We start from the raw sequence: 25630 nt of genomic DNA, 5'->3' as shown, positions 1-25630 counted from the left end.
CCAAATTGTAATATTTATTAATTGTGAATGTTACTGCTGTTATTGGAAGAGAACACGTGTTTCTAATTCCTCAGCATTGCTCTTAAGAAGTTGACAATATTGAAAATTGTAAAAATGAATGGCGATTTATCTTGTGAGTTAACAGAATGATATATCTTTGAGAAATGTGTCATATACCTGCTCTACCTGTGCCTCTGCTTTGTATACTTTCCTAGTGAGGTCAGAATTCAATTCTTGACACACTATAAAACTCTACAAACTGTACCAAGGATATTGTTGGGTTCAGTGTATCTTCAGCGCTGATACAAAAGGGGCATCCTTGACTTTAGTCACACCACGATCAATGTTTCTAGTGGCTGCTTTTTCTGTGTCGACAATAAAATCTGTGTTGTATGCTAAAGACAATAGAACACTCATTGTTAATAATGTACATTATAGTGTATTACATGATTTTTGTGTAAGTTCAAAAGTCATGCTTTGTAAATGTTTTAACAGATTGCTGTTAATAGGAAACACTTTTGTGTTGTGGCTATAAACAGGCTTTTGTAAATAGACAATTTCTGATCCCTATTTATTTTTTGTTTCTCAATACTCTTGCAAAGAAACCTGTGATAATTTGTGGACATATTAAATTCAGATAGTTGAAAGAGTGGTGATTTTACAGACACCTACATGTATGTGCCTTGTGTTCTTACATGTTTATTGCCTTCCTCTGGTGTTTCTTTTTCTCAAATTGACCTATATCCTATGTGAACTGTTCTGAGAAAGATAATGTAGTCCCTCAAGGGTTGTTTTTAAGTGTGACTGCCATTGTCATCATAATCAGAACATTCATAGCAGGAAGCTCATCATCATCACAATCATCATTTGTGACAGTCACTAGATTGAATTGTGGAGAGAGAAAAAAAAGAGGATTGTGTAAAAATTGGGACTTTGTCCGGGTGCTAATAACCGCGCAGTTGAGCACCCCACAAACCAAATATCAGGAAGCCCAGCACTGCACATTAATCATAAATGATTTTGTTGTTTTACCCTTCCAACTGTATGAAGACATCCTGTTATCTGCACTAACTGTCTTCGTTTCGGACAAGATACAATATTCTTAGTTCTGAAACTTTTGTGAGGTGTATAACACTCTTGTTTGAGTTGTTTACTACCACTCAGAGACTTCGACTTATGCGGAAATCTCAGATACTCTTGACAAAAAGAAATGTTCTGAGTCATTTAGTTTAAAACCACTTTGTTTTGTAAACAGTTAGTTTTAGAATCCTGTAGCATAAAGTGAAGGAGAGCATTGAATTGGTGTAATGTGATTCCTCAGTGATAGCTCTCTGTAGTGTGCTCACTGACCACATTAGTGTTTGTTGTTGTCTGTGGATTCTTGGACTAGAGATCCATTTCTCATTGCACGGTTGCGAGTGTGACGCAGTATAATGTGCACGTGAAAATTTATTATATTGCTGTTAACTTTCACATAAAAGCAGAGGTTTTTATTTTTTATGTATAAAAAAATATAAATATGGATCTGTATTTGAACATGAATTTTTTTTTTTTGGGCGAGCAGTGAATATACATTGAAATTGGTAAAAAAGAACCTGAAAAGTAGCATTGTCATGTTAACAGTGACAGGACAGTAAGTAGCTACTCGTGGTTTGTCTATGCATGTTGGTGTCATCTATACTGTTTCAAGTATGATTTGATGATGATCCGGGGATAAGTCAGAATATGTAATGAAACCATTTGAGTGACGTGGGACTGAAATATGTAATAAAAAAAGTGCAAGACAGTCACTGTGTTTCATCAAGGTCTAGTCTCTAAAGCTTTGTATTCTGTAACTCGATGACAGTGCACATAGATATCCAAAACTGATTTAAAGTTGTTGGCTGCATTCAGAATTGTAACCTTGGCACAGCACACCAACTGATAGTGCTGTAGGATTTTCCAGTAGACAAGCAATCAGAACCCATTCAATCATATATGCACTTAAAAATGATGTGTCAGAACTATTTTTTGCAACATATATATGTAAATTCATTTAAATTACCCCAAAAGCTTGTTTCTCTGAAGATTTGGATTTCAGTGATAGCAATAGTAGTTTACTACTTTTGTGTACCTGTAACACCATCACATATTTACAAATGTCTGTATCTAGGTGTAATCATGTATGTCTTTACGATACGTAAATGCAGAAGAAAGTAATTCAAAGGTTGCGAGTTGCCAATTTTGATAAAGAAAATAAATTTAAGTAGTAAGAACTATAGGAATTTATTAAAATGAGAATAATTCATACGGACAAGGAAAGCTGTCAAGGACAGCACATTTCTCATCATGGCTTATTTAATTTAATTAAGGTCTCAGTCAGGAAGAAGCTATTCAGGTATAAAATTTGATACTCTTGCTCGGTTTCTGTGTTTTGCATCCCCCATTACACTTTTTTATTCTGTGAAAATATTTCATGACCATAACTGTCAGTGATTTTCCTCCTCAATTCTTTCTTTTTTTTTTTTTTTAGCTTTGTGGTGTTTATATAAATAATTCTGCAGTGACAAATACTGCCACACTATCTATGTAGTAATTGCCAAGCAGCATACTCACTTTCCACAAAAAGCTGTCCTCTGCAGTACCTGTTACATGAGATGACAGGGGTCAAAGTATTGAATTTATATTTGAGTGTGTCCAGTTTCAAATCTAGTATTTTGTGAAATAAGTGTTGTTTTTCTAACTCACTTTGTGAAAGAAATATGTTGGAATATAAGTAATGGAAGTTGTAAAAGTAGCCACTCATGACATAGTTAGGGGATGCATGCGCGTGCCCACACACACACACACACACACACACACACACACACACACACACACACACACACACACAACCTCTGTAAGGCTACATTGTGTCTGTCAACTACAGAAATTTTATCTCCATAGGCCTTATATGGCAAGATTCTTAAAACAATTAAAACAAAATATTCTGACCAGCATAAGAATAAAGTTTTGTTGATGCACTGGGATGAAATAGGTGTTTGTAATAAAGTCTAATTGTATGATTCCATGAAAAACTTGCAAGGAATCCTGTAGCCTTTTGGATTGTAAAGATAAATTTTTATCCTGCCATTGAAGGGGGCAATATGAGGTTAGCGTAATGAAATTATTGTACTAAAGTAAATATGTTCAGGAAATGAAACTTAATTTTGGTTAACAAATCAGAATATTTCTGCTTTCCTTGTTACAAATTCAGAGTTACGGAGAGGCCATTATCAAGCAAACCACACTGAAACATCAAAATTTAGTATTGTCAGAAGTATGGTAACGGTGACACAAACGTTTAATGTATCTTTCCATATTGTTATTGCGGTCTGCAGTCCAAAGACTGGTTCGGTGCAGCTCACAACACGTGCCTATCCTGTGCAAGCCTTCTTATCTCAGCATTTTCAACGTTGCTTAATGTAGCTGAGCCTCAATCTCCCTAAAAGATTTTTACCTCCCGTACTTTCCATGACCAAATCAACAATTCCTTGATACCTCAGGGTTGTCCTAGCAAATGATCATTTCATTTTGGCAAGTTGTGCCATAAATTTCCTCTCTCTCTCTCTCTCTAATTCAGTTAATACCTCTCCATTAGTTATAATCATCACCATTCATCTGTAGCCACACAATATATAAAAGCTTTTATTCTCTTCTTTTCTGAACTGGTGTGCTTATTGTCCACCTTTCTCTTTCGTACAAGACTACATGCCAGACAAAAATCATTGGAAAAGACTTGTTAGTACCTAAAATTACATCTAAAGTTAGCAGTGTTTTCTTTTTTTCCTTTCAGAAGCATTTTCCTTGCTATTAGTAATATGCCTTTTAAATGCTCTCTACTTCAACAGTTACCATTTATTTTGATGCCTAAACAGCAAAGCTTGTGTGCTACTTTGTCTCGTTTTCTTACACAATTGCCTCAACAAAGCCTGATATTGTTCAGCTACATTCCATTATCATTATGTTACTTTTGCTAACATTCATTTTATAACCTCCTTTCTGTACTCATTTCCTTCTGTTTGATATTCCAAGTCATTTGACAACTTGAGATAATTACAATGTCATTTTAAATTTCTTCCAAAATTTCTCCTTGGTTTCCTGTACTAGTTCCTCAGTATACAGACTAGATAAGATTGAGGATAGCCTACAATCCTGTCTCACTTTCTTCTCAACCATTACCTCCTTTTCATGTCCTTTGAATCTTATTACTACAGTCTGATTTCTGTACAAGTTCTAGATAACCTTTTGTCTTCTGTGTTTTATCCCTTCTACCATCAGAATTCTAAAGAGGGTATTCCATTCAAATTACCTAAAACTTAATCTAAATCTACAAATTCGGTAAATGTAGGTTTGGCTTTCTTCAGTCTGTCTTCTAAGGTGTGCCATATGATCACTATTACTTCACATGTGACTACATTTCTCTGGCACCCAAAATAATAATCTATGAGCTTGACATCTATGTCACTTACCATTATTCTCTATATAATTCATGTTAGTATTTGGTAACCATGCTTTATTAAACTGATGGCTTGGTAATATTCACACCTCTCAGTCTTCTTTGTAGTTGGAATTGTTACATTCTTTACCTTTGTAACTCTCTGTATTTCAATTGTTGCATTTGTCTTGTCTACCATCTGGCATTGGTTTATCATGGTGTGTTCTCCCAACGATCTCAATATTTCTTAGGGAAAGTCATCCATTTCAGGTGCCTTGTTCTGACTGCGATCTTTCAGTGCTGTGTCAAATGCTTCTTGCAGTATCATATAGCCCAGCTGATCTGTACTTAGTTCCTCCTCTCTTTCTATAATATTGTCCTGTGGTTCGCTCAGCTTATATAGACCCTCTATATATTCCTGTCAGTGTTCCCTTCTTTCCTAAGCACTGACTTGCCATCTGCAGCTCTTGATTTTCATATGGTTACTTCTTGTTCCTTCAAAGATTTCTTCAGTTTTCATATAGACAGTCATACATGCTTCTGCAGCCTGGTATTTGTCATCTAGTTATACCTGGTTAGCCATTTTGCTCTTCCTGTCAGTCTTTTGTTTTAGACACTCTATTCCTATTTGCATGCTTCATTTAGTGCATTTTAATATTTTATTATTTCATCTGTTAGATCATCATCATCATCATCTTGGACAGTTTCCAGCCACTGGCTGCATCTGTGAGATGCAACCAGTAAAACCACATTCCCAATTCTTTAAAAAATGTTCTCTTGTGTATAAAACATCATATATCCAGAACTGCGGTTAGTTGGTACTCGTCATATAGTGGAGATGCTGACTCGTAGATAGGCACAATAAAAAGACTGTCACAAAATAAGCTTTCGACCAAGAAAGCCTTTGTCTGGCTTCAGCTGCCAGAGACTGTGTGTGTGTGTGTGTGTGTGTGTGTGTGTGTGTGTGTGTGTGTGTGTGTGTGAGAGAGAGAGAGAGAGAGAGAGAGAGAGAGAGAGAGAGAGAGAGATCTATTTTTGACAAAGGCTTTGTTGACTTTAAGCTTATTTTGTGACAGTCTTGTTGTATCTGAGACTCAGCATCTCTAAGTGGTGAGTAGCAACTATCCTTTTGTAATAATCTTACATTCCACCCTGGATTTTCCATTGTTTGATATCTCTGGAACTATGTGTCAGTGATATAATTTTTCTGTTGCATTCAGTGATATATGTGGACACTGTCTGCAAAATGTGTTGCAAGTAGACTTAACATAGTGAGGAAGTACTAAGTTAAAGTTATCATGCTGTATGCCATAGTATTACTGCACGAACAGCGAAAATGTAATACATAATAAACTTCTTTACTTTCATCATTTTTTGGGTGTGTAGGAGAGAAATTTTTTTTCAAGTTTTGAAATTATGTGTAAAGATTGTTGGAAGTTGATACGTGCTCTCATTCTTAAATAGTGGATGAATATAGTTTAAATAATAGTTGTAACATCAATTATGCTGCCTCGGGCAAATTGACTTACCGTGTTCAACCTTTAACAAGATTATAGCTCATAATGAGTAGTTTATGACAGCATTTTCAATTTCTGTCAATAACTGTATGAAATATTGAAAATCAAAATTTTGTTGCCTCTGGAAGCCATTCGATAGGTAACCTGCGACTAGTATCATACCCCAGGTTAGCCATATAGTAATATAGATATCTTGTGTGTTATCCAATGATATCTACTGGGTCTTGTCTTCTAGACTAATTACTCTTCTTCCATCGCAAGTCGCCTCCTAAAGTTGTACACTTGTCTTCCAACACACAGTATTTCTTTTTTTCAGTCAGTCATTGTCTAATGCCCCCTTTTAAACTTTCATCAGCCACTGATTGTTATCCAGGTCCAATCTCCTTAATTTCCTGTAATTTCTTCAGTTTTAAAATGCAGTTATTAACCAATAAATTTTATGGCTCTGTTTGGTGAGCGTGTTACCAATGAAGAAATTGTGTTGTCTGTAAAATTCTTCCATTGGCATCTTGTTTAATAATTGTTTTATATTGGCAATTGTTTCAATAACATATAATTGTCAAACATCCATTCAAGATGGCTAGTGTCTAAAATTTTAAATAAATATGTTGCAGAGATGCACAAGGGCAGACACCTTTCATGTTGGCTGTGTCAGTGCGAGCTTACACAGCAGCTCTGACACTTCTAGACACTATTCAGCGAGTAGCAGCCAAGGAAGAAGGTGAAGCACAAGTGAAAGCACAAATTGCCTCAATGGTTTACCCACCTGGATCAGCTCCTGATGATTCACCACTGCACGTCATTTGCTGTAATGATACATGTAGCTTCACCTGGACTGGGGATGTCCACATAAACCAAGTTAGTAAAAAAAGAATATTGTGAGGTATTGTTTGTGCTCTCTCTCTCTCTCTCTCTCTCTCTTTTTCTCTTTCTCTTTCTCTTTCTCTCTGATTACTTCACTATTAACATTTATTTTGTTTTTTGCAGGACATATTTGAATGCAGAACTTGTGGTCTAACTGGATCCTTGTGTTGCTGCACTGAGTGTGCCAGAGTTTGTCACAAGGGTCATGATTGTAAGTTGAAACGCACTTCCCCAACTGCGTATTGTGATTGCTGGGAGAAGTGCAAGTGCAAGGCACTCATTATGGGACAACAGTCGGCACGCTTTGAGCTGCTGTGCCGCCTTGTAACTGACACTGATCTGGTGACTCAGCCAAACAGCAGGTATAAATTGATTCTTAATTATATTTACCTGTACACTATTTAGTTTTATTGAAGAGTTTGAGTGTTGAACTACACACACTAGACACCCAAATATTTACTCATCAGAAAATTGCCGTATTTATCCTATTATAAGGTTATAATGTATTAGGATAGGAAAAAAATCTACTCATCATGCAGCAAGTGCACACATAACAATTATTACAGTTTGCAAGCTTTCAGAGCCAGTCACTCTTATCTTTTGGCAGAAGAGTTGTAGGAAAAGGAAGAAGGTAGAAGGAAAAGGACTGGTGAAGTTTAGGAAAAAGGTAGAGTTCAGAAAAGCCACCCAGAACACCAGGTACTGTCTGGTAAGTTTCCCCTGTCCTGGAGTTCAGATTACCCCTTTTTCTAAATCTCAGCAGACATTCTCCTTCACCCCTCTTCCTTCCCCTTTAGACTTCTGCCAGAAGAAGGAGCCACTGGCTCTGAAAGCTTGCAAACTGTAATACCTTTTATATGTGTGTTCTCCTGCCATCACATGATTAAGTTTTTTATCTATCTATCTATCTATCTATCTATATCCGAATCCCGCTCCAGCTACTGCCGGGTCTGGGTGCTGATGAGTCCTCTCCATTTGGCTCGGTCCTCCCACCACTTTTCTTCCTCCACTTGCTGCCAGGTCACACCTCTCCTTTCTACAGATATTCTCACTCCCATTTTCCACAGTGTTCTTGGGTGCCTTCTAGTTCTTTTCCCATCCATAGTTAGTTCTTCCATAATTTTTTTTATTTATCCAGTTAAATTATATTTTCAAAAATTGAATATAATAAGTTTAGGCTGTTTCCAAAATTCGTCATTTGAAAAATACAAGGGCATCTTACATTCGCAGATTAAACAACAACAACAACAACAACTACTACTACTACTACTACTACTACTACTACTACTATTGAGTTCAACATTTTTACATTGTGTAATAGATTAATGTAAAGATCATCTTACATTTACAGATGGATCTTTGGCAATTGAGGTAACTTTATTTTGAAGGATTTGAAAAGGTGATGAGGTGTCACCATAGCAGAGGGTACCACATACGACTACTAGTCATTTCCTTTCCTGCCACTTTCAAATAGAGTTAGGGAAAAAAAATTATCTGAAATCCTGCATGTGAGCCCCAATTTCTCTCATTTTGTCTTTGAGATCCTTATGTGAAATCTACATTTGTGGCAATAGAATCGTTCTGCAGTTGGCCTCAAGTATTGGTTCTCTAAATTCCTGAATAGTGCCTCGTGAAAAGAGTATCGTCCTCTCCCCAAGGATTCCCATTTAAGTTTATAAAGCATTTTTGTAATGCATGATGTTTATAAATTAGTTGTAAAAAAGTAACCTTTAATTGTGAAAAGGGTATGTAACATACAGAAATGTTTGATACAATACTGAATGCATCTTAAAGTTTTACTGAATGCATTATATATTAGTTTTGCTCCCGCCAAACACTGTTAGTTCCCAACAGTTCCGCTAGATGGCATGCACGATTGAGATATTCCAATAGTCATCATGGAGTTTTAGAATGATGCAGAGCATGCACTGTGTTATTTATGGTTTCATGAATCCAAAGGTGCTACCATAGTTCAGGGGCAGTTCAGGACTAAATATCGCAAGCCATCACCTCAAACAAAAGCGTTAATTGGTACAATCATTTCATTTAAACTGGCTGTAAATCATGTAGGACGCTGGGTGAGGGCCAGTCAGCAATCTCTTGGTGGAACAATTGAACAAGTTCGTTATGCTTACATTCAGAGTCCGAGTAAATCAGTGAGATATGCCAGCTTAGAATTGAATATGCCTAGTGGCACAGTTGGAAGTCATTATGTAAACTTACAAATTGGAAATGGTTCAAGCTTTAAGGGAAAGAGACTAAGAGAAATGAGTTGAGTTTTGTGTATACCCGCGCTGGCGAAACATTGCACTTGACAGTTCGCTTTTTGTCTAGTTAGGTTGGCTATACTGTAACAGCGATGTTGCAACAGCAGCCTCTATACAGACAGCAGACGATGCAGTTTTCCGTCCCATCTCGTAAATGTAAGCGATTGAACAATTGCAGTGTATATAAAAACTCGTTTTTAGTTGTACTACAATGACAGGAAGTAAACAACCGTATAATAATGCATGTAAAAGTATAACAATGCACACTCTTTCGATAACGGAACAAAGAAATACAAAAAACAAGCATCTGACAACTGGTACTTTAAAATCAATAATGTACGTAGTTTACAAAATAAATAATAACTGAGATTGCAATAAATAACCAACATTAGTAATTTTTCACTCACCAATTTACAGCGATAATGGCGCAATTCCATCCAGCTCGTCATCGTCACTGTTGTCCGATTCATCGCCAAAACCGTCTTCACCGTCATCATCAGCAAGACAAATCGTTGATTGTTCATGGCCACTGATAATGCCTTCTGTTGTCTGTGCTGCTCGTATAAGCTTCTCGACATGCTCTACTTTTTTTCTCCATGAGGCTGCATCCACAGTCACAAGAGCTTCACGCAACAGCCAAATTACGGAATGAATGTCTCTGCCCACAATTTTGTGCAAGAAAATGCTACGAGCGGTAACAATGTGTGCCCTCTCTAACAGTACTTTGCGTCCGTCTAGCATTTTGTAACGGAAACCCATATTTTTAGCACAATTTTTAGTGATGTTTTACCACCCCTGAAGAGTTCACTTTCTTTTAAAGAGACTAATAACTTAGCTACAGTCGGATACTCTTTTCTGCTGTAGTAAGCATAAACACGCCTACACATTGCATCAGTCTGGAAAGAATCTAAATCTGTGATAGGACTAGGCTGCTTTTTCTTCTTTCCCGGGGTTGTTAAAAATGTATTATTTGATCCAGACAGCTCGGAATCATTACGGCTCACTTCAGTATCTTCCAAGTTTTGTAGTAATACTCCCTTACTTACTACGGTTCTTGCACTAATTCCAAGAGTTTTCGACGTACGTTCCACCACTTTATCGGCAGGAATTGATGGCTGTCCATGAATGCTTACGTAGTTTTTCTCCTGCTCGTAAAACTCATGAGTTCTGCGTAGCAACTCCAGTGCCTGGCTGTTTAGCGGCACCCCTCGCCGCAAAGGATTGTCACTATGTGAACGAAGTCTTTTCGGTGGTATTTTCCAAGTATGTAAACTCACAACGTAACAAAAGTCACAACGATATAGCACACAGTACAACGAAAACACGCGGTAAACAACATGCAATTCACGTTGTATACACATTCACTAAACAAAGCCGGCAACGCGGGAACTTTGACGTCACAGCACGTGAGTAACAGCAGTGCTCACTGCGCTGTGATTGGCTGGCGCCCCACGCTGAACGCCTAGCGCCTATCGTTCTTCACTTGTTACTCTGTTACGCTGCCAACTTCATACGCAAACGTCAAGTGCAATGTTTCAGCGGCCCGGGTATAGACATGTTTAACAAAATGCAGACTGAAGACCATTTTCATAATAAAATCGTTCACTGACAAAGCCACCTTCCCTATCTGCGGTAAAGTGAATTGGCATAATATCCATATATGGGGGTGAGCAGAAACCACGTCACATAATCCAGCACATATGGGAGTCGCATAAGGTAAATATCTTTTGTGCTGTACGCTGCAAGAAGATTTATGGTCCTTTCTTTTTTGCTGAACCAGTGTAATTGGCATATCAAGATGACACACCAACACATTATTATCGGGAAGTTGTCACAGAACCCCGTAGGAATGTGTGTACTTGGATAGGACATGGTGGAACTATACTTTGGCCACCATTGTCACCTCATTTATCTCCAACAGACATCTACGTATGGCGTTACATTAAAAGACAGTGTGTTTGTTCCTCCACATCACTTGAAGGTACACTGCATTCAGTGCTGTATCAAACATTTCTGTAAGTTATTTACCTTTTTCACAGTTAAAGGTTAGTTTTGTATAACTAATTTATAGACACACAGTACTTGCGTGCTGAAACATTTCTGTAAGTTATTTACTTTTTTCATATTAAAAGTTACTTTTGTGTATCTGATTTATAAACACACACTGTACTTCTGTGCCCTTCGATCCTTTCAGTAACAAATCTAGCAGCATGCATCTGAATTGCTTCAATATCTTTCTCTAATCCGACCTGGTGAGGATCCCAAACACTTGAGGAGTTCTCAAGAAGTAGCATTCTGTATGCCATCTCCTTTATAGATGAGCTATACACTCTGAAAATTCTCCCAATAAGATAAACATTAAGTATTCGCCTTCTCCTCTAATGACCTGACACACTCAGTCAATTTTATATCACTTTGCATCGTTCTTCCTGGCTATTTTATCGATGTGACAGCATCAGGCGACACCCTACTAGTGCTATACTCGAATGTTACAGGATTGTTTTTTCTACTCATCCACTTACTTAGAGCAAGCTGACATTCATCACACCAACTAGAAATTCTGTCAGGGTCATCTTGTATCATGTTACAGTCACTCAGCAGCAATATCTTCCTGTACACCACAGTGTCATCAGCAAACAGCCATAAATTGCTGCTCATCCTGTCTGTCAGATCATTCATGTATATAGAGAAGAAGAGTCGTCCCATCACACTTCCCAGGGGCACTCCTGACGATACCCTTGTCTCCGAGGAACAATTACCGTCAACGAAAATGTACTGAGTTTTATTATTTACAAAGTCTTTAAGCCACTCACCTATCTCAGAATCTAATCCGTGTTTTTTATGTCGTAATTGCTTTTCGGAAGTCTAAGAATATGAGGTCCGCCTATTGTCCTCCCTCCATGGTTTGTGGAATATTGTGAGAAAAGGGCAAGCTGAATTTTGTACATGTGATGTTTTCTAAATTATGGTGATTTGTGTGCAGAAGCTTTTCTGTGTGTGGGAAATTTATTACATTTATCAATGAGACCGCAGCAGGCAGATGATGTGTTTGAAAGCAAGAGACCAAGGAAAATATTAACCACATTCTCGTGTCAGTATAGATGCATAATCTGCTGTGTATTCAGAAAAAATAGCTGTCTCAGGTCTCATCATAACTACAGCCTCTGCTATCACAACATATTCAGACAAAACAATGAAATATTTGTGACAACCAAGGTTATAAATTTCATTATGAGGTCTCATACTAATTGTCAGCTTGGAAATCGTTACATATTTGCAACAAACAAACAAACAAACAAACAGTCAAACATTTGTGACAACCATGATAATAAATTTCATTGCTGCTTTTATATAGAAATTCACTGCTTCTTTCCTCACCTCTCATAGTCTAAATACTAAGCAAAGAAGGAAATGAAGGAAATAATTGAGGAAAACTTCTTTTTTATTTTTATTTTCAAAATGTGGACAATTGATAAATTGCACAAGTTTATGTATAATGTTAACTTTTTTAGGCAGATACCTTATATCTCTCATTCAGTTTGTAATTTTAACCAGTCAAAATATGATAAAAATAAAATTTTCTCTAAGTGCTGCTTCAAAAAATGGGAGGGAGGGGTCCTGTTATATTGTGGGTTGTATTGTACTCTGGTTAACACCATATGTAGAAACTTGTTCTGAAAAATACTTACTTTCATTTTTGTCTTGTTTTTACTTCTGATTCTGTGAAACCATTGATGTTGGGCCCGAGACTGTGGTAAGAGCCGCTAAGCACTAGTTAATTCCAACTCAAAACATAAAAGTTTTCTGAACAATAGTATATGCAAAATCAAACAATGGAAACTCCAGATAGGAATGTCAACAAAGCAGGAAAAGATAGATTGCTACTTAAAGTAAAGAAGAAACTGTTTTACTTGTGCCTGTCTGGAGAACAATGTATACTTTAAACAAAATGTGCAGTAGGATGTCCGCCCTTCGTGGTCTCGCGGTAGCGTTCTCGCTTCCCGAGCACGGGGTCCCGGGTTCGATTCCCGGCGGGGTCAGGGATTTTTCCTGCCTCGAGATGACTGGGTGTTGTTGTGTCATCATCATCATTCGTACCCATTACGGTCGGAGGAAGGCAACGGCAAACCACCTCCATTAGGACCTTGCCTAGTAAGGCGGTGCGGGTCTCCCGTTTTTGTACAGTAGGTCTGTCCCAGTTACTGTTGCTTTACTGCAGTATTAGTTTTGATACAGTGAAAATAAGAGAACTCAGCTCCATGCTAGCACACCATGAGCATACAAAGGACAATAATATGAAGTCTGCTACGAAGTACAGATTGAGAACTGTGGGTATGATGACAGACAGCTGTAGACTTCCCAAGAGGATGCTATTTTTGTCCTTAACCCTTTGACTACTGGAGGCGCACGATCCGCTTGGCACGCTGAGGCACTGCTGCCTGCACTGTCATCCGTATACCTGTGCTAATGTGCCTGACCCTCGAGCTGCCGCCTGGGGCGGAGCACCCTTCGCTGCCCCACCTGCCCTGTGCTGAATATTTCTGCAGTGACTGCGACTCCACGCGAAATATTGTCCTCTCGTGGCGGATACAGAATACTCATAAATGCTCTCACTATGTAGTTCCCCTGCAGGTGAATTACTACAGAATCAAACTGTCTGGTAAAACTATTTTCCGTCACCACGAATGATATCTTGCTTGTAGTTTTCTTGCACTATTTTTGTAGATTATGCCGAAAGCGACGTGATTCGTTAGCTTTACATCGATAGTTTATTGTTCTTTCTGGGATACCCGTTTGTAATGTCTGCATTTATCTATGCGTTCCTCACCGTACTAACTCAAGAACGAATAAAATAAGCCATAGATTACTGTACATTATTTTTGTTGTTCCGAACATCGTATTACATCGTTCATAGGAGAAAGCGACATACAGATCATCTTTCATATCGCACTACAACATTGGAATTTACTGTGAGCAACGGTAAGAACAATTTTACTTCACGTCGTTAAATTCGTGTTCTGGTGTGACAAGAAATTTCACATGGCCTACTGTTTGTATCACTGAATTGCCTGAATATTTGTTGAGCTTCGTAGTTATCCAATTATGCGTAATTTTGTTTCTTTGACGAAATTTGTACAATATTTGCGATTGTTGCACATAAGTATTCAACAGATTTTCCAACATTTGAAAGCTGTGAAATCTCTGTCTTCTTTTTAGCACATTAAATTCAGTTATAGAGAAAATTCAGTCATGAACTGTAAATTTAGGCGTTACTTTTACACTTTGTGAATATGTTTCGCATCCTTCTTTTTGATCCGGGCTTTGGACCGGCACTGGCGAAGTTAAAAACATTTTAATTTTGTTTTTCCCTTTTTATAATTTTTTTTTTGTTGTCAAAGTTTTTTTCTAATAGCATTATTGTATTTGTTCTATGCCGCAATTAGTAATTCTGTTTTGTGTGGTATTTTTCAAAACAGGGTACGACACACAATGGTACCTTGCAAGTTTTACATTCGTACCTACTTTCTCGATGCACTTTTTGTTTCCAGCAAACAATGCATCTACGTGTTAGCGCACTTTTCTTGGATTGCTCACTTGTTATAATGTCCGGAAAATGCCTTCTCACAAATCTTAGAGGATTATCATCAGAACACCTTCCTCTGCCAGCTTTTCTGCACTCTAACGCATTGTTTCTGGAAGTTCCCTTACCAGTGACAGATGAAACTCTGCTATCGTCATTTTACGACCTGTTAGTGATCTGTGTAGGACATGAGCATTTAAAACACACAGATCTAGAACGTGAAAAAAAAGAACTTTTTATGCCACTTCATTGTTTTCCGTATACATCCGACAGAGCTAAGTAGCATATCAGAACAGTCAACTGCTCCCATATTCAAGTTATAATCTACAATGCTTTGTGGTTTCTTAATTTTTTCTCCATTATTCCTGTCAATTCTTCCTGTGTCAACCATTTCTGTCGTGTTACATGTGGTCAACTTCCACACTTTCCTTTTGTCACACCACTTTATAGCAAGCATTGTATCAGTACACATAAATTGTATATCTCCACGTTCCAGTTTCTTCTGAAGTTTCGGCATGTTGCGTCTGTTCTTACGGATAGTACCACATGCCTTCGTCCCATGACTGTGGAGCCAGGCAAACAAGTCTGGGATTGAGTACCAGTTATCAACGTAGAGGGTATGTCCACGTTCTAAATAGGGCTTCATAAGTGTAGCCACTATGTCACCACTTTTCCCCAAATTGTGGAACTCAGTTTCTGTTGATGCCCCTGTATAAACAATGAAATCCAAGACATAGCCAGTCTTACAATCATATAACACAAATGTTTTTATACCGAATCTACTCTGTTTTGATGGAATGAATTGTCTGAAAGATAAGCGTCCTTTGAATAATAACAAACTTTCATCAATGCAGAGTTTCTGATGTGGATTAAATGCACAACGGAAAGCTGTACAAACTTTATTGACAATGTTCCTAATTTTGAATAATCTGTCTCCTCCAGTATTGGCAGAGTTGTCATTGAAATGTAACATTCTCATAAGTAACAAAAAGTGGTCTCTTGACATGAGTTCACTAAAAATTGGCATATTTAGAAGACCATCTCTGGTCCAGTATTCGCTAATTTTCAGTTTTTTCACGCAAGGCATCATAAGACAAACAGCTATGAAACAATACACTTCTTCATATCCAGTATCTTTCCATTTTGCGATTCGAGAATGCACTGATTCAGGAGTATTCTCCTTGGTGAATAAATAATACCGATTCGTTTTGTCAGCTATATATTTCATCAGTTCTTGTGTAGAGAATAACATGAAAACTGACAGAATACTTGAGTCATTCCCTATTTAACACACACGTCCCGACAGCGTATCATCAAATGCGTGACTAACTGGCTGAAAGTCATTTTCTTTCCAGTCAAATATATCACTAAGACGTGGTTTCTTCGTAGGAGTTTCACTATCACTTTCTGATTCTTTAGATTCAGAACAACTAACATCTCTTGTTGAAACATGAGACTGCTTTGACACCCCTGCTGACGTGGACGGTTTATGAATAGAGCTTTTGGACTCCGTGGAAGAGCTATCACTTTCGTCAAAATCAAGTAGTTCACCCTCACTGTTGCTCCTTGTAAGAATCTCCATGATTTCTTCCTCAGTGGAACCACGACGTCTCGCCATTTTCCTTGTAAAATACAGGACGCGAAGAACACTGATGTAAATTCCGATGAGCAGAAAACTGTAGTGCTAAAGGCTACTGAGACATAGGACGGGAAGTCCGCTGTCCGAGTTATCTCGTCATCAGCACTCAGATAGCGGTGCGCCTATACTCTTCGTCAGCGCTCAGCGGCCGGCAAGCGGGTATGACTTAACTCGTCAACAGCACTAAGGGGAAAACCGGCGACCGCTACTATACTCGTCATTAGCACCCAGGGAGCGGCATGCAGCATGACGAGTAAACTCGTCAACAGCAGTCAAAGGGTTAACACAGTCTCCCAAAAGAAAATTAATATCTAGGGTGGTTGTTGTTGTTGTGGTGGTGGTGGTGGTGGTGGTGGTGGTGGTGGTGTGTGTGTGTGTGTGTGTGTGTGTGTGTGTGTGTTTAGTAGAGTACTTAGCGTGGTGCCACATGCCAGGGATTCTACTTGTTCCAATTGTGTATGGAGAACAGAAAGAATGATTGTTTGAATGGTCATTTTTGGATGAGGAATTTGCCTAATTTTGCCTTAACAATCTGTTTGGGATCAATACATAAGAACATGGAGATTGTATCTAGTTTCTTCTCTTAATTTTGGTTCTTGAGATTTTATAAACAGTCTTTCATGTGATAGTTGCGTCTTTCTACAGTGTCTGTCAGTAAATTAAATGTCCCCTGTTAGTTTTATTTGATATATGGGTCACACACACAAGTGATATTGGAATATGTGATGTGCCAGTGATTTGTAAGTAATCTCTCTTGTAGACTGGTTGTGTTTTCTCAGTATCCTGCCAGTGCACTGATGAACTGATGTCTGCCACCTGCCTTACCTACATCTGCACCTACTTGATCATTCCCTTTGTTACTCCTATTATTTACATTAGTTGATTGTTTTTGATCATGAATCAGTGATGTTGTTGTCATGGGTCATCATTGCAAACACCCCCACCCCCAGGTGAAGTGCAAAATTTCACATATCTGTGTATTTAAAGCAAATTGACAATTTTTTGCATCTATTTGAAATATCACAGTCTTACTCAAAATATGTGCAGTCTTTTTCAGGCAGTGCTTCATTATAGACTAATGCATCAGCTCTGAAAAGCTGGAATTCCCAAGTCGTCAGTATAAAAAATGAACAATAAGACTCCCAACACACCTCCATGGGGCACACTTCTATATCTGTTGATGACTCTCAGTCCGCTTAATGTGCCGTGTCCGACTATAATGTAATCGACCGTAGGGAATAAGGTTCATCTAAAGCGAAAAGTACGATACCCCATAGTAAAGAGTTGAAGTAATTTCATGATTGTATTATGTTGCCAGAAAATATGCTTAATTTATTAATTTAATTATGAATATATTCTTTTGTAATAAATAATGGAATTGTTTAAGATGTTAAATGCTATATATTTATAAACAAGGGTAATCCCAAAAGTAAGGTCTCCTATTTTTTTTAGAAGTACAGAACTTTGTTTGTGTGGCAATTGGTCATACTGTTATGAAGAGTACTTCACGCGCTGTGTGTAAACATGCGCATGCCGCGCTGAGGCACTCAGTCTTGGCTTGGCAGCCGTTTAGACTGGAGCTCCCGTTTGATGTTAGCGCCAAGTGTGAATTGTGCGCATTTATTCGATTTTTGAATGCAAAGGGCACTGCACTGATTGAAATCCTTTGCCAATTGATGGAAGTGTATGGCGAGTCGTGCATGGATGTCAAAAATGTTTGTGAGTGGTGTAGAGAGTTTGCAGCTGGTCGGACCAATAGTCATGATGAACAAAGGAGTGGGAGACCGTCAGTTTCTGAGGAGACAGTGTTGAAGGTTGAGCAAAGCATGCGTGAAGATCGGTGGATCACCCTGGATGATCTCTGCACGTTGGTTCCTGAGGTTTCCCGAAGCACCGCTTACAGAATTTTAACGGAAACATTGAACTACTGGAAGGTGTGCGCAAGACGGGTGCCACGCATGCAGACTGAGGACCACGTGCGGCAACAAGTTAATGCTTCCCGCGCATTTCTTCACTGTCTTCCAGCCAAAACAGGACAACTTTCTGGACTCAGTTGTCACGGGTGACGAACCTGGGCATACCACTTTACACCTGAGACCAAGCAACAAACATGCCAGTTGCAGCATCCTTCTTCGCCAAAGCCACGGAAATTCAAACAAACATAGTCTGCCGGTAAAGTCATGACAACCATTTTTTGGGATCAGAAAGGGGTATTGTTGGTCAATTTTATGCCCACTAGGACCACAATTAACACTGACAAATACTGTGAGACTCAGAAAAAACTCGAACGGGCAGTTCAGGACCAGAGAAGAGGAATGTTGAGCTAGAGTGTACACATTCTCCATGACAACGATCACCCACACATCGCTCGGCAAACAGTTGCTCTTCTGCAACAGTTTCAGTAGACCATAATCACTCACCCACCCTATAGTCCTGACTTGGCGCCCAGTGACTATCACCTGTTCCCTAGGTTAAAAGAACATTTTGCCGGAAAGCAAAACAGCTCCGATGAAAAGGTGAAAGAAGAGGTTCATAACTTTCTGAACAGTATGGCGGCGAGCTGGTATGACATGGGCATACAAAAACTGTCACAGCATCTACAAAAATGCATTGACAGAAATGGTGATTATGTCAAAAAATACCTAAATTTACAAGCTGTAAACTGATGTAAATGATTGTAGAAATAAACAGGTCTGTGTACTTATAAAAAAATTGGAGACCTTACTTTTTGGGATTACCCTTGTATATACATATATCTTTGGAGTGTAGGTGGTCAGTAGACCAAAGAAGCAGGAATATCTACAACTTCCGGACACATGTTGGCTTGCCCATCACTTGTTTTTCAGTCTTGGAGGAAGACAGTCGTGCTTTTTGTAACCAGTGATGTATAACGGAGTTAGATAAACAATGTTGATAGTAAAAATTTTAAGAAGTGCAAACTTACATTGCAAATAGTGTAGTTCGGGACAAAAAGTTTGAATAAATATAATGCTTAGCAAAAAGTATTTCCAATTCAGTGGAGTTTATTTAAACAGAGAAAACCCCAGCCATGCTTCATGTTGGAATGATCATTTCGCAGACAAAGAAAACGATGAAACCCCCTTGACAACGAGATCTGCAGTTATTGGGTATGTAATCTTTCAGCAATTACTAACAAATTCATGCTGAAATTGTGCTGTAACTGGACTTATTATTCTCATTCAAATAGCTTATTGAATGGAAACCAATAACACATGGTGAGAGTGCTGTCCTACCACAGTATACTGCATAAAGTTCTATAAACAATTCTTCAGATATTTAACTGGCACTACAGTACACTACAGTGTTTTAACTGTAAGACGGCTGAGTAGTGCGGGGAGAGGAGGAAGCAAGCATTGGCTGGCGAGGGGATAGGAGCCGTTGGGTGGGGGGGAGAAGGCACGCCTACCAGTTGCAGTGCTGGCACTACAGATTGCGCATCATGCTTACATGAAAGCAGACGAAAGGCTTGGAAGTAAAACTCGCTTTAAATGTTGTTCGTAAACGAAACTGAAATTGTCATGTACATTAAAATTTATATATATAAAAATGAATGTATGTATGTTTGTCTACTATGCGCTCACAAACCATTCATCTGATTGCAATGAAACTTTAGTGAGTTGTTCTCCGAACGTCCGAAAAGGGTAATAAACAATGTTTCAACAGTTAGGTCATTGTAGCATGCGAAGCGCAATTGATTAGGTAAAGACTTGTCATGCAGCGGACCCGGGTTCGATTTCCACTGCTCGCAATTTTTTTATTTTTAATTTTTTTTTTTTCATTCCCCGCAGTGTTAAACTATTAATTATAAAATTTAAATATACTTAAACAGGTCATATAGTATAACGTAACTGTCAATCTCTATATATAAAAATGAATGTATGTATGTCTGCCCTCTGTGCATTTCCAAACCATTCATCCGATTGCCATGAAATTTTGGTGATTTGTTCTCCGTACGTCCACGAAGGTTCCTAGCAGGAAAAAAAATAAAAAAAATAAAAAATAAGACACATTCTTGAGGAGATATGACGTGATAAACAATGAGATGCCACTGCAGGAAAATACCCAGAATTATGCATCCACTACTTGAGAATGAGAGCACTTAGCGACTAGCAACAAACGTTACATACAATTTCAAACCTTTACGAAAATTTTTCTTGCTGACACCCCCCACAAAATAATGAAAGGAAAAAAGGTTGTCGCTTACTACATTTTCTGAGTGCGTACCGTAAATCTGCCGCAGTAGGCATGACGTTTTAATGTATTATTTCGTTACTATTAACTCTAATCGCAACATATTTCACATACAGTATCCACATATATCACTAAATGCGCTGGCAAATTTATGTCTCTTATTTATCTAAAATTTAAGTGTATATCGACACTCCCACCTACAATACGGTATTGAGATTTGGTGCGGGGCACCAACGGTGTACATGGATAGTGCTTTTAGAGCTCAGAAGAGAGCAATTAGGATAATAGCGAATATTAGTAAACGTCAATCCTGTAGAGAATACTTCATTAAGTATAATATACTAACAGTGTATTCATTATATGTTCTAAGGACTATACTGTTTGTAAAAGAAAATATGGAGCACAGTATAATAAATAGTGATATCTGTAGTTATAATACAAGGAAGAAAGATGGTTACCACATAAAATTCAGAAATAAAAAAGCGACCGATCATAATCCATTTTCTGCTGGAAGATTTTTTACAACAGACTTGCCAAATGCCATAAAAATGTTAAAAGGAAACATTTAAAATAAAATTAAAGCAGCTGTTAATTGCTAAATCTTTGTACTCCATCAAGAATTTTTAATGTTGTATGTACGTTATTTCTACTACTAAACTATTATTATTGTTCATGTATGTACTGACTGGTTATGTCCATGACTGTAAAAGTTATTATGGACAAATAAACCATTATTATTATTATTATTATTATTATTATTATTATTATAGGGAAATGGAGGCTGTTTATTTGTCATGGTGTAGAAGATACTCAAATATACTAACATAGAAATTGAAGCTGCATGTGAAATTGTATCTGCAAGCTAATGGGAACAAATAGACCTGATCTCTTTCAGGATGTCCACATTGAAACTGATACCTGTGACCATGACATGGTTGTGGCAACAGCGATTATCGAAGTACAAAGGACAACTAAACAAAGCAGAAAGATACATACATTCAGTAAAGTAGATAAAAAATCAGTAATGTCAAACAATGGAAACTCTACGGAGCAACATCAACAATTTAGGAAAAGATAGACAATGTTGCACACGACATCCTTTACTACCAAGCTAGTGTCATCAGCAGACAGAAATATTTTAGAGGTACCCGTAATACTAGAGGGCATATCATTAATATAAATAAGGAACAGGAGTGGCCCCAATACTGATCCCTCATCCTTCACCCTGACCCCACATCACAGTCATTCTTAACACTGTGAATAATGACCTTTTGCTGTCTGTTGTTAAAGTAAGAGGTGAACCAATAGTGAGCCATTCTCCATATTCCGTAATGGCCCAGCTTCTGGAGTCTGGGTATTTTGACGTTGGCCTCTCAATGAATATATTCCTTACTGTCATTCCTTGTTAGTAATATCAGCTTATTCCCAAGAATAATCAGCTTTCACTCAGTTAATACTCGGCAGAAATCCACCTTGCAGTTGTATCAGGCAACCGTAAGTCTTGTGCAGAAAGGTGTGCAGTATACTGCTGCATCCATTTTCAGTAAGCTACCACAAGAATTAAAAAATCTTAGGAGTAATCTACTCGCTTTCAAATCGAAACTGAAGAGCTTCCTCATGGATCACTCCTTCTATTCTGTTGAGGAGTTCCTTGAAAACTTAAGCTGTTTCTTATGTTATATTGTTGATTTTGTTTACTTAAACTTATGGCTTGACTTTTTGTGGGTTAATAATTATTTCATTTTTATCTGTTACTACTTTTATGTTGCAATTTCATGTGCTGACATGTTCCTAGATCTTGGGAAATTTGCTCCTCAATTTGGTCCTACGGAACTTGACGTGTAAATAAAATAAAATAAAAATAGATTGGTACTTGCTGTAAATAAAACACATGAAGTTGCAGACATGCACGATTAAAAGACACTCACATGTAGCTTTCAACCACAGCCTTTGCGCGCGCACAGACACACACACACACACACACACACACACACACGAGTGCCAACTCCTGTATCTCGAGCCGGAATGGCAATGCCGGAAAATCAGTCACGTCATATCTCTGTCAGGAACTTGAAACTTTCAGCGCAAGTCAGGTGCATGTAGAGGAACACTGGCTCAAGTTTAAAAGAGTAGTTGACCACACACTGGATAGATATGTACCCAGTAGAACAGTTCATAATGGGAGGGAACCTCCATGGTATACAGTCACTGTAAAGAAACATCTAGAGAAACAGAGATTACTGCATAATAGGTGTGAAACAACAAAGCATAGGGCTGTAGATACAGAGATGTTGAATGAAAACATTTGGCTGTCAAGAGAGAAATGCATGATGCCTTCAGTGGCTACCATAGCAGATTATTGTAAAGTGATCCTTCACAGAACCCAAAGAAATCCTGGTTACATTTAAAGGCTGTTTGTGGCACTAAAGTTAATGTCTAGTCCCTAGTGAACAAGACAGGAACTGAAATTGAGGGTAACAAAGCAAAATCTGAAATGCTTAACTCCATTTTCAAATTTTCCTTTACAATGGAAAACTGAGGAGAATCACACCAATTTAATCCTCATAGCACTCAAAAGATGAATGATATAAGTAGTAGAGTCAGTGGTGTTGAGAAACAGCTGAAATCATTAAAATTGAACAAAGCTCCAGGCCCCAATGGAATCCCTGTCGGATTCCATACTAAATTTGGATTAAGGCAATCTGTTAGATGCAGTATTTCTTGATTTCCAAAAAGCATTTGATGCAGTACCACCCCTATGCTTATTGTCAGAAGTAACATCATATGATATAGCAAGTGAAATTTGTGATCTGATTGAGAACTTTTTGGTAGGGAGGACACAGCATGTTACTTTGGATGGAGAATCATCATCAGATGTAGAAGTAACTTCGGGTGTGCCCCAGGGAAGTACCGTATTTACTCGAATCTAAGCCGCACTCGAATCTAAGCCGCACCTGAAAAATGAGACCCGAAATCCAGGAAAAAAAAATTTCCCGAATCTAAGCCGCACCTGAAATCTGAGACTCGAAATTCAAGGGAAGAGAAAAGTTTTAGGCCGCACCTCCAAATCGAAACAAGGTTGGTCTATTGTAATATGTGACACAATTTAGGTCGAATGAATGACGATACAGCTACAGTTTGGTTGGAGTCGTAAGCTTAAGCAGTTAAGCTTTACCAGGTAGCCATTGCTATGCGTCAGGCGCTCCGTCCGTATTTATACGGATACCCTTCCTTTTTCAGGTGCTTCATCTGGTTTGAATTGGTTGCTTTTTTTTTCTTTGATCTGATAAGTGCTGTTCTCTTTGTTGTAGGTGTTTGTCACTCTAAGCTGAAAATGCATTATTGTACCGTGTCGTGCATTGTTTGATACATTCTGATAATGAGTGTTTACGACCTGTCGCCGCTCGCGGCATGGCTTGCTTTTGTGCGCACTACCGCCGCTTACAATAAAAAAAGAGAGGAATTGTCTCATTAGCGAAACAATGGCAAGAGACTGGTATTTGTTGTTGCTTACACTGCTGCTTTCTTTGATAATGATCAACAAGAACCAAATAATTGACTGCGTATGATAGATGTGCTGAACGAGAGTTTAGCTAAAATTTTTCTCCGTTTGAAAATCTTTGTAGATGCCTCTTGTGTAAATTACATTCTGCACAGAAATTAGAGTCATCTTAGATTTAAAAATCTAATCAATTGCCGTGCTTCATTTCTGATTGTATCACTATTAGGCATAAGAATAATACGAATATAAACATGGCATGATATGTATATTCTTCCGCGTTTGCTGCTGTTTCACACTAGGTTCGTAGGTTATTAGGCAGACAGGATTTAAATGAGATAGCAGCAAACACGAAAGAATACATGGCAAAATGTTTATATTCGCATTATTCTTATGGTGGAGAGAATACTGCATGTGATTCACAATGCATAAAAGTTCCTATTAGCAACCATCTCTTCTCACAGGTAGGAAAAAATTCAGAACGTAGAATTGGCCATATTGATAAACATCGCAAATAGTCTTGCCATTCGGATTTTCGTAGTACATTGAAATGCTGCTACATTCAAAGATGAACAATACGGAATTTGTATTTACTTCGTTGGATAATGTATGAAAATGCAGTGGTCGAAACTCGGGGCGGCGAAAAAAGCTCGTCTTCCACTTTTTTTTTTTTAATTTATTTACTGACGCAGAGGTTTTGGCGCCAGTATTTATCTTTGTGCCTGCAAAGCATGCCTGTGTAGCGCTACATATATTCGATGGCGGAAGTTATTTGTGGCGGCACCTACCAACATTTTTAAGAACTTCTGCTTACTTTGCACTTGATTCTAAGCCGCAGGCGGTTTTTTGTATTACAAAAACCGGAAAAAAAGTGCGGCTTAGATTCGAGTAAATACGGTATGTTGGGACCCTTGTTGTTAATGTTGTATATTAATGACCTTGCAGACAATATTAATAGTAAAATCAGGCTTTTTGCAGATCATGCAGTTATCTATAATGAAGCACTATCCGAAAGAAGCTACATTAATATTCAGGCAGATTTCAACATGGTGCAGAGATTGGCAACCTGCCCTAAATGTCCAAAAATGTAAAATTTTGCACTTCACAAAAGGAAAAAAGTGTAATATCATATGACTATAATATCAGTGAGTCACTGTTGGAATCGGCCAACTCATACAAATACCTGTGTGTAACATTTTGTAGGGATATGAAATGGAATTGTCACATAGGTTCTGTTGTGGGTAAAGCAGATGATAAACTTAGGTTTATTGGTAAAATACAGGAGAATTGTAATCAGTCAACAAAGGAGCTTGCTTACAAATCACTCGTGCGATGGGTTCTAGAATATTGTTAAAATGTGTGGGACCCATACCAGGTAGGGATAACAGGGGATATTGAATGTATACAGAGAATGGTCACAGGTTTTTTTAATTCATGGAAGAATGTCACAGTGATACTGAAGGAACTGAACTGGAAGACTCTTTAAGGTACACGTAAACTATCCCGAGAAAGTCTATTAACAAAATTTCAAGAACCACCTTTCAGTGATTACTTTTAGGAATATACTATAACCCCCAACATGTTGCTCACATAGA

The 25630-nt window shown here is 38.1% G+C and overlaps 1 protein-coding gene across 1 annotated transcript in view; it reads left to right on the top strand.

The window, feature by feature from the left end:
* Window positions 1–25630, top strand: part of LOC124777488 (E3 ubiquitin-protein ligase UBR5) — a 344177-nt gene that overhangs the window by 117904 nt on the left and 200643 nt on the right. Inside the window, exons 19-20 of the mRNA XM_047252926.1 lie at window positions 6588–6831; window positions 6961–7199. Of these exons, the coding sequence (XP_047108882.1) occupies window positions 6588–6831; window positions 6961–7199 (483 nt within the window). The remainder of the gene's footprint in view (window positions 1–6587; window positions 6832–6960; window positions 7200–25630) is intronic.

This window comes from Schistocerca piceifrons, chromosome 2 (genome assembly GCF_021461385.2).
Source record: "Schistocerca piceifrons isolate TAMUIC-IGC-003096 chromosome 2, iqSchPice1.1, whole genome shotgun sequence".
Lineage (NCBI taxonomy): Eukaryota > Metazoa > Arthropoda > Insecta > Orthoptera > Acrididae > Schistocerca > Schistocerca piceifrons.
The sequence above is the reverse complement of the archived record's forward strand: the minus strand, read 5'-3'. Positions and strand labels throughout refer to the sequence as shown.